Source organism: Vipera berus, assembly GCF_964194415.1.
Source record: "Vipera berus genome assembly, chromosome: 7".
Classification (NCBI taxonomy): Eukaryota; Metazoa; Chordata; class Lepidosauria; order Squamata; family Viperidae; genus Vipera; species Vipera berus.
The window spans coordinates 46868202-46877834 of NC_138209.1; the positions used below are offsets into that span (position 1 = coordinate 46868202).

General features: G+C 39.0%; 1 protein-coding gene across 3 annotated transcripts; it reads left to right on the forward strand.

Moving 5' to 3' along the window:
- The first annotated feature begins 111 nt into the window (after positions 1-111).
- Positions 112-8847, forward strand: RWDD4 (RWD domain containing 4). 3 transcript variants are annotated; one of them, XR_014027102.1, is made up of 7 exons: positions 112-273; positions 1438-1518; positions 2445-2554; positions 2637-2781; positions 3099-3216; positions 3677-3864; positions 7462-8847. XR_014027102.1 is itself a non-coding variant. In XM_081332670.1 (7 exons), the coding sequence occupies exons 1-7, from the start codon at positions 250-252 to the stop codon at positions 7492-7494; spliced, it is 564 nt and encodes a 187-aa protein (XP_081188796.1). In that variant the 5' UTR covers positions 112-249; the 3' UTR covers positions 7495-8847. The 3 variants fall into 3 exon arrangements, 2 of the variants coding, with proteins under 2 accessions (XP_081188796.1, XP_081188797.1); XM_081332670.1 differs by having other exon boundaries at positions 3677-3734; positions 7467-8847; XM_081332671.1 differs by having other exon boundaries at positions 3677-3726.
- Positions 8848-9633: the final 786 nt, after the last annotated feature.

Here is a 9633-nt window from a genome sequence, read left to right on the forward strand (position 1 = left end):
GTCAGCTGGAGGAAGTGGAGCGAGGATGATCACGCTGTCCAATCACCGCTAAAGAGGTAGCGCTTGACTCCCCTTTCCGCCTTGTCCTTTTTTGGCGCCTGCGCACCGAGGACAATCTTCTGTATTGATCTGGCGTGCTCGATTCCCACTTGGATTGACGTGCAATATTTTTTTTTTCCAGGAGACCGTGAAAAGGGAGAGAGCGAAAGGAGCCGGGGAGGGGAGAGTCTTCTTTCCCGGTGTCGCGTCATGACGGCGAACGAGGACCAGGAGGTGAGGGATACGAAGGCGTAGTAGAATAGACTTGCAGAGTCCGGGAATGGAAGGAGTAAAGGCGCCCTGGGGTTACGTGCAAAACCTCCCCTGGAGGGGCGTGGCTAGGAAAGGACCGCCCTTCCCTGGATCTAATTCAGGGGTCGGCAACCTCGGCTCTTTTATGACTCGTGGACTTCAATTCCCAGAATTCCTGAGCCAGCTATGCTGGCTCAGGAATTCTGGGAGTTGAAGTCCACGAGTCATAAAAGAGCCGAGGTTGCCGACCCCTGATCTAATTGTAGGAGCTGCTGTGGGGGGGTGGGGAGAACATGCTGTGTAGCAGCAGATCAGAAGTATGCGGGGGGGGGGGGAAAGCTCCACCTGTTGAGTGTTTGCCTTATGTTGCAAATGTGCCCTAGTGCCGCGCGGGGAACTTTTAACGACAGGGTAACTGGAACGTTTTGACAGGGGTTATCAGCATCACCCGTTGCACGAAACCCTGGTTTAGCTTTCTTCAGTAGAATTTGGATTGGATGATTTAAACCAGTGTTTTTCGAACTTGGCAACTTTAACACGCTGGCTGGAGGATTAGGGGAGTTGAAGTCCACCATCTTAAAAGTTGCCAGGTTTGAAAAACCCTGGACTAAATAGACCCTTTCTGCTCCATGGTGGCTCGATAAAACCCAAATGATGCATTTGTGATGCAGCGTAAATATAGCTAAGATCATTTTTTTGGTAGAAATTAGAGTTTTCTACAGCTCTATACACTGTTTTTATACATGTATGTTCTTTTTTCAAGCACCACAAAAAGCAATTTCTGGTTCTTTTCAGTCTTTTTATAACCAATGCTATTGGTTATACTTTATGGCTGACAACATCTGCCACTGAAAACATGACATTGACTTATCACATACTTTTAGTTTTATATAAAACATATATAGAGCATGGTTAGCTTCCTAGGATTATAGAGTTCTTTTAAGATACTTTTAATATTTTTGAAAACTACTAAAATGTGACTTAAGGTTATGTTCAATCAGATATTGTTCATTTATTTTAAATATTTTACTAAGCATATATATCATTCCACTCAGGCCTGGCTGAGTGGTTTATAGATCTCCCAGTACAGTTTAATATTAAATTAAAACATAAAACTATAAAGTGTTTGCTTGTGCTTTCTTTCAGATGGAGTTAGAAGCATTACGTTCTATTTATGAAGGTGATGAATGTTTTAGGGAACTTAGTTCCATTTCATTTCAATATAGGGTGAGTTTTTAGAAATTGTATTAATTCAAATGAGCCTATATTAACCTCTCAGCTTTAGGTTCTGTATTTATCAAGGTAGTTCTCACTAAACAATGGTGATTGGGACCGGAATTTCCATTGCTAAGCAACATGGTCATAAAGCATGAAGTCTCATGAGCACAGCATTTAGCGATGAAAATTCCAGCACTTCTGACTGCCATTAAATGGATTCACCGATGTTAAGTGCAATGCCATGTGATTGCCATTTGCAACCTCCTGCCAGTTTCCCTATTGACTTTGCTTGTAGGAAGCTGGCAAAGAAGGTACAAATGGTGATTATGTGACTGCAGGATACTACAATATTATAATTATGAACTCAAGTTCCTGGATTGTTATCACATAACCTCAGGGATGCTGCTCAGGGCCATCAGAAACAAGAATCAATTGTAAATTCCATTTGTTGAGCGCCATTGTAAGTTTGAACAGTCTCTGAATGAGTGGTTGTTCAGCAAGGACAATAAGACAGTTTGTAGTTTAGCTATAACACTATATAAACAGCAACAGCTTAAGACTATATACCAAGTTTTACACTGAGATTTTCAGATTGGGTGTACTCATTTTCTTAATATATCTAAAGATAAAACTGATTCATAATTTATGAAAAGGGGTATAGTCTATGGTAGAAAGGTCCTGCTGATCATTGATATAATCATAATTTATTAAATTTATATACTGCCATGTTTCCCGTGGTGTAACTGTTTTATGGATTTTGGTGAAGTTATATTAGTATTTTTAATGTTCACATGTTGGACATAACACTTTTTGAAAATTTCTTCTAAAAATTGACATTGAATGTAAAAATGAAATATCTGTATTTCAGTATTTTTGTTGATTAAATCTTGAATTGACTGGATTCCCATGTAGACATGATTTATATATGTTTTTAGATAGGTGAAAGTGGAGATCCCAAAGCGTTCCTTATAGAAATATCATGGCCAGAAACATACCCACAAACTGCTCCAGTCATATCAATGGATGCATTCTTCAACAATGCCATGTAAGTTGTCCAGTTCTTAAGACTTTCAAAAAGTGGTCTTTCTAGAATTAACCTTTTATCTCTTCTTTGTCATCTGACCTAGATCCTCGACTGTAAAACAAAGTATATTGGATAAATTAATGGAAGAAGTTGAAGTTAACCTGGGAACCTCAATGACATATACAATATTTGAATATGCCAAAGATAATAAAGAACTGTTCATGGAAAATCAACCAGTTAATACTGTGGTAAGTTTATATTCCCAAATGTTGACCTATCTCAACATATGAAAATGTTTTCCTATGCAATCTATCAGTTTTTTTATATTGAATTGCCACTATAAGATTGAATTCAATTCCTAGCAATGTTTGACATTCCTATATTAATCTAGTATTCCAGGAGCAGTGGTTAAAATTACTTATTATATCCTACAATTTTTTTTGTATTGACAACAGAAAAGTTTAAGCAGATATAATGGCTTTTCATCCCATTTAATGCAAGTATCAAGTATAGAATTAATAAACTACAGAGAATTCTTAATAAATAATACATTTCATTTCTTTAGACAGTATTAAATAACTGCATCTCAACTGGACATTCTGATGCAGCACCACCAACTAAGAAAAAGGAGAAAAAGGAACAATTGTCCAAAACGCAAAAGCGGAAGCTAGCTGACAAAACGGGTTTGTATAATTTACTCCTAATACATTTTAATTTTCTTTTAATTAAAAAAAGTATAGTGTAGAATATATCTTTTCTATATAGAATAGAGCAAATACAGGCTTTTTTCCGCATTATGGCTTATGCTGAATTTTTGTGTGCAATAGGTATGTCTTAAGTAATTTTTGTTTCCTAGCAGAATAGTAATTGTGTTCTTTTGTGGAATCTACGTTGTTGAACCAGAACTCTCAGCAACGCCAGTAGTCAGGGATATTGACAGTTAAAATTCAGAAACATCTGGAGGGCCATAAGTTCCCTTCCTCATCTCTGCCATGCATTGCCCAGTAATTCGTAGCAATTTGCAATAAGCCAGAATTTGCTATTTTAAGCTTTACCACAAACTATGATGTAAATTAATACATTAATTTCAGAATAGATGCTTGAATTTGAATTGCAAAAATTCAAAATTTTTATTTTGATTAGATCACAAAGGAGAACTTCCTCGAGGATGGAATTGGGTTGATGTAATCAAGGTAAGAGTGTTGAAAATTGAAAATATTAAAACAGTAACTTGGGGAGATTTTAGCAGTATCTAATTTTTTCTTTTTTCTTTTTTAAACCATTTTGGATATGAATGATAACGGGATTTACCTCGTGTTTTTATAAAGCATGTAAGTATTTGGACCATTTTGAACCATATTTTTAGTTCTAAGCAATGATACTTGTATGTCTTTTTTTGCCTTGATCAGTGTTTCAGAGATTTTGTACTCCATCCTAAACAAAAAATGTATATATTTAATTAAGCACTAACAATCTGTATCATTCTGTAGAAGAGTAGTGCATTTGTTTTTAGCTAAATTTACAGTAGGCAAATCTCATATATTATGCAATAATGAAATTAAAATATAATAATAGTTTTATGATTTTTACAAATGGATTGTTAAAACCAGATAATTGTAGTATAAGGGCAGTTGAAGCCAAAATAAGCATCCACTATTTGGAAACTAACCAAAGAGAAAAGCAACCTAGAACAGTGATGGCGAACCTTTTAGAGACCGGGTGCCCAAACTGCAACCCAAAACCCATTTATTCATTGCCGTGTGGGCGTGGCCAACTGGGTGGGAATGGCCACCTCGATGATGCTCGTGGGGAGGGACACCTGTTGGGGCTGGGCAGGGTTGGGGGAGATCCAGGGGGTCTCTGGTGGGTGAGGTGGTGGGCCGGAGGCTCGTCCTGCAGGGTGAGGCGAGGTGAAGTAGGGTGGGTGTGCCAATTGCCGCGGGGCAAGGCAGGCCGGAGCAACTGCTGCCTGACACCATCGGCCCACACACATAGAAGCCAGCGAGTGCATGGGGGCTGACGGTGTCCATCAGCAACCACAGTCTACTGGCTGTCCTGCATCATGGCGCACGTGGGACGATGTGGGGCAGCAACGGCAAAGGGTGGGTGCATGCCAGATCCCACCTCCCGCTGCTGCCGGCCCCACTAGTGCGAGGATGGGTGGCACAGCTTTGCTTCCCGATCTGCATGTGCCCACCCTTTGCCGCTGCTGCCCCACATTGTCCCATGTGTGCCTCTGGACGTGCGTGCAGGACGATGTGGAGTGGCAGCGGGGAGGAGTGGGCGTATGCCACAGCTCACCTTCCCTTGCTGCTGCCTCCACCAGTGCAAGGATGGGTGGCACAGCTTTGCTTCCAGATCTGCTGCCAGCTGGGCTTGGCGATGCAGGGATCACAGCCACCGCCTCCTACTTCCCTGTGTGGTTGGCCAGTCAAGGAGCTCAGAGCAGCAGCAGCTGCTGCCCCTGTCAGAGCCACCATGTAGACAGAGCCCACACCAGGTGAGGTCTCCTTTCTGGCTGTCCCGGGGCCATCTTTGCCCACGCTGATGGGGCTGCACTGCAGAAGGGAGATGGCTCTGATTCCCACCTTCTGGCCGCCCCCTCAGCCCCCTGCCCGATGCCCCTTCTATCCAATCCTACGTGACCGCAGTGTGGATGAGAGGCTCGGCCAGCGGGGGGGCGGCTTTCCTCCACGGAGGTGTCCTGGCCTTCCCGCCCTCCCCAGCCAGACCACCTCGCTTTCTCCCAGCTGGGACCGGATGACCCCCACCCTCCTGCACCTACCCCAGCCGACCCCCTGAGCAGCCCAGCCCAACCAAGACGGAGGGAAGGCGAGGCAGAGGACTGGTTGTTAAATGATTTGAAACCCACCACTGGTCTCTTCCAAAGGCCACTCACTCTCCCGCCAAAACTGCGCCTTTTATAGGTTCCCTCACCCCACCTAGCTCTCGCAGCTGTTCCCGAACTCCGCATGCATGGAGAGGGGGAGGGGAGGAGCCTGGCCCTGCGTCCCTCTGTGGCAATGGCACGCGTGCTTACAGGGACGGCTCTGTGCTGCCTGTGACACGTGTGCCATAGGTTCGCCCCCACCAACCTAGAACTAAGGAGAAATTTCCTGACAGTTAGAACAATTAATCAGTGGAACAATCTGCCTCCAGAAGCTGTGAATGCTCCAGCACAGGAGGTTTTCAATAAGAGACTGGACAGCCATTTGTCTGAAATGGTATAGGGTTTCCTGCCTGAGCAGGGGGTTGGACTAGATGACCTCCAAGGTCCCAACAACATCATCATCATCATCATCATCATCATCATCATCATTATTATTACTATTTCCTTTCATGTTTATATTAGTTAGTGGTTCAAAAATTGAGAGCAAAACCAAAGATTTTCAGCAAATTCCCCAACTCCCTAAAATCACAAAAAGGGGCCCAACGTTTTCAGGCGCTGTCCCTCAGAAGTCATGTATCTTTCCTATTTTAAAGGCTAATTTTAAAAAGAAAAAAGGGGTTGGTCCCAAGTATCCATGTTGCCTTTGGAATACATTGAAAAGAGTATCCAGAAGAGCATCTAAGCATTTTTAAAAAATATGTTTGCATGCATTAAGATTGTTCAGCAACCGCTGTTTCAACTACCTTTCAAAGTTACAACAGTGCTGAATGAGGGATCTTAACAACGGTTCCTCATAATTGCGACTATTGCAAGCTCCCTGTGATCACGTGATTGCAATTTGGGCATTTGGCAACTAATTTGCAAGTAAAATAGTCACAACATCCCATGGTTATGTGATTGCCATTTGTGAACCTCATAGGGTTTCTTGCCTGAGCAGGGGGTTGGACTAGATGACCTCCAAGTTCCCTTCCAACTTTACTATTATGGTTATGATTATGATTATGATTATGAAAAAGCCAACGGGGAAACAGATATTGCAAATGGTGATCACATGACTGTGGGACACTGTAACCATGCAGGATTTGCCTAATGACATCTACTGGAACTGGTACAACTGCCATTTAGGTCAGAGCAGTCACATGACATTATGCCATATAACCTCATTGCTTAGCAATAGAATTGTCGCTCCCAATTACCATTTTTAAGTGAGGACTATCTGTTACTAATCCAACATACATATTCTAATTTATCACATGTCTCCTAGTCTCTTCAAGTATTTCAACTGAAGCCATATCATCTATAGCCAGTTATGCCCATTTGGGCAGAAAACCTATATTTACAGCCCATCAAGGGTTTTTCTGATAAGCTTATTCTTTGCATTTTAGAAGTGTTTACAAAAAAAATATGTTTTTTATGAGTGTGTGGTGTTTAGCTCAAATAGAAGAAATAAGAAGTTTAATAATTATATAAAAACTGGTAATACCATTTTCATCCAAAAAGACCCATGTTGTTCCTTAGATATATCACAATGTATTACTCCAATTCAGTTGCTGATTCAGGATATAAAGATGTTCACTAGGAATAGCTGACATGGTTGACACTGTAACTTGCATATTACAATTTTGCGATTTTATACTATGTAGAACACAACTGTGTAGAGTAAAGCTATGATGAAAATAGCAACAATTGTGAGTTCTCAGTATAATTGCATCTAAGAAATACAGAATAAGAAATAAAAAGAAATACAGAAGTACAGCTCCAACCATATGATGCTTTTTTCAATATTTGTCTAATATATCCTATTATTTTGGCTCTTTTCTATTCATTTTACAGATAGTTAAATACATTAGAAGTCAAAGTAACAATAAATCTTTTTTTAACTTCAAGTATGAAGACCAGCCTGTAAAGAAAAATTATATTGTACAAACTTCAATGGTTTATAATAAAATTGTCACATTGAGTTTAATTGCTGTTTATTGTCACATTGTTTATGGATAGGATCAAGAAAAATGATAAAATTATTTTTGTCTTTTTACAGCTGAGCAAAACGGGCTCCAAGGATGATGAATAGGAGGACTTTGATATAGGAAAATCTTAGCTGAAACCACATTGTAATAACATTGATTCCCCCCCCCCACAAGTTTTATAAATAACAGTTCCACACATGTTTAAATGTGTTAAAGTGTACCCATCAAGAGCAACATTTTTCTGACTTTTATGATTTTCTTCTTATCACATGTTTTCCTTTAGAGGAAATATGTCAAAGGCAGTGTCAATGTACTTTGTCATGACACTGTAACAATATGTAATTTTCACGTATATTGTTATTCACTGTACTAAATCATAAAAATCTGTGGTGGTAAATGAAATCAACATAGCTAATTTTAGAAGACTTGCTCTAAAAATTCCAGACTTCGTAATTTCTATATTTGGATTGGAATCCCATGGTTGATTCTTATGTTTACTTCAGTATCATTTCCAATACTATTCATAGCATTCAGCCTTTATTAGAAGGCTGAAAAATGTTATTGTAGCTGATGTTATGAAAAATATGCACCAGCTTAAATTACATTAAAAAAATGTATTACCCAATTCAAGTGACCCCTTAGCATCCCTTTTGTGCACAGCATATTCATTTTATACTTCAGTGTGAAATGTAAAACAAAACAAGGCCATTACAGTTACAAAAAATAATGTAGCAACAGTGATTTCTATTTTCATGACAATTTTGCTACTACTACATTGCATATTACTACAGTGCACACTGGTGCATTCATTCCATGGCAATTAGCCCATACAAAAGAATGACTATCCCCATTATTTAATTAAAAACGATATATCCAGTGTTGTCTAGATAATACCAGACAGTAAAAAAGAGAAAGAATATTATTCCTTTGGCATAACTGCTAATATATGAAGAAAACAGACATTTACAAAAGTGGAGCCTACAGATAGAAAAGAAATGATGTAAGACTGAACTTATAAGACAGAAAACTCATCCATTTTTCTGGCTGTTGCTGAACTTCCACAACCACTTTCCCTTATACCTGGTCATGCTGTTCTTGGCTGCTGGGAGTTAGCAACATCTTAAGGTCTTACCTTCTCACCATGAAATTAAAAACAATTGAACTTAGTTCTGCCTAGAATTACATGATATGAAGAATTTATATTTGTTTTTGCAAAAAAATAATGGGATACTGGCTTCAGGTGCTGCCCCACTTTATTTCAATTTTTTACTTGGAATAATAAATACTGTCATTAGTTTCAACCAAATTAATAGATAAGATGATACTTAGAGGGATCAGATATCTTGTATTTGAGGCTTGTCTGTTATTAGATCAACAGTGATAAAGAATAAGATGCCTTAATACCATTTTAAAAAAATTGTTGGGAGGGATTAAATAAATTTCTATTTTTCTTTGTGTTTTTGTTTATGTTGAGGCTCTTTCTACTGACATTGTGCATATGGTAGTTAAAAATGGAGTCTAAATGGAGTGTTCAGTCTTTGTTCAAATAAATGGAATTGAAATATGTAAATTTGATTTGGCAGAATTATGTATCTAAGCCATGTTAAATATTGATACCAAATAAAATATGGTAACTACTTTTAAAACATATCAATATCAAAAAGGTTATTGATATACTAATAAGTGAACACATCTAAAAAGTCTGACTGAATAAAAGAAGTAAAATTGAAAGGTTTGTTGGTGAAGGAAGAACAGAGGGAAAGGTGTAAGAATTCACACAAAGCAGTAAAACTACTATAGATACCAAAAAAGTAAATTCAAGCATCTTTTAAAACTAAAGGTTTTTAAGAGAAAAAGGAAGTACTTAAATGCTCCAGACACTGGATGTTAGAAAATAGTAAGGGAAAATAGAGAAACGGCGAAAACATGCCCCAGTATGAAATACAGCAAGCGAGGGAACACAGTGCAAGGATGACTTGATGTCAAGAGTGCCCTAAGTTAGCAAGAGAAAGGTAGATGTGTGCAAAGAAATGCAAACATACCACCACTATTGGTAGGAACACAGATGCTGTGCTAACATATCAGGCCTATGAAAGATTAAGCTTTATGTATTGTTTAAATACTAACTATTTATGACATAACTGATTTTTTTTTGGGGGGGGAAAGCTAATGTATCCAGGGTTCCACAAAAGTTTAGTGGGGAAACTAGTTATCTCTAATTTCGTATATGCCATATTTGGCAA

Coding starts and splice junctions, on each gene's coding strand:
- RWDD4 (XM_081332670.1), top strand. CDS start 250: ATGACGGCGAACGAGGACCAGGAG. Junction 2,782..3,098: donor ATCAACCAGTTAATACTGTG/GTAAGTTTATAT, acceptor TCATTTCTTTAG/ACAGTATTAAATAACTGCAT. Junction 3,217..3,676: donor GAAGCTAGCTGACAAAACGG/GTTTGTATAATT, acceptor TATTTTGATTAG/ATCACAAAGGAGAACTTCCT.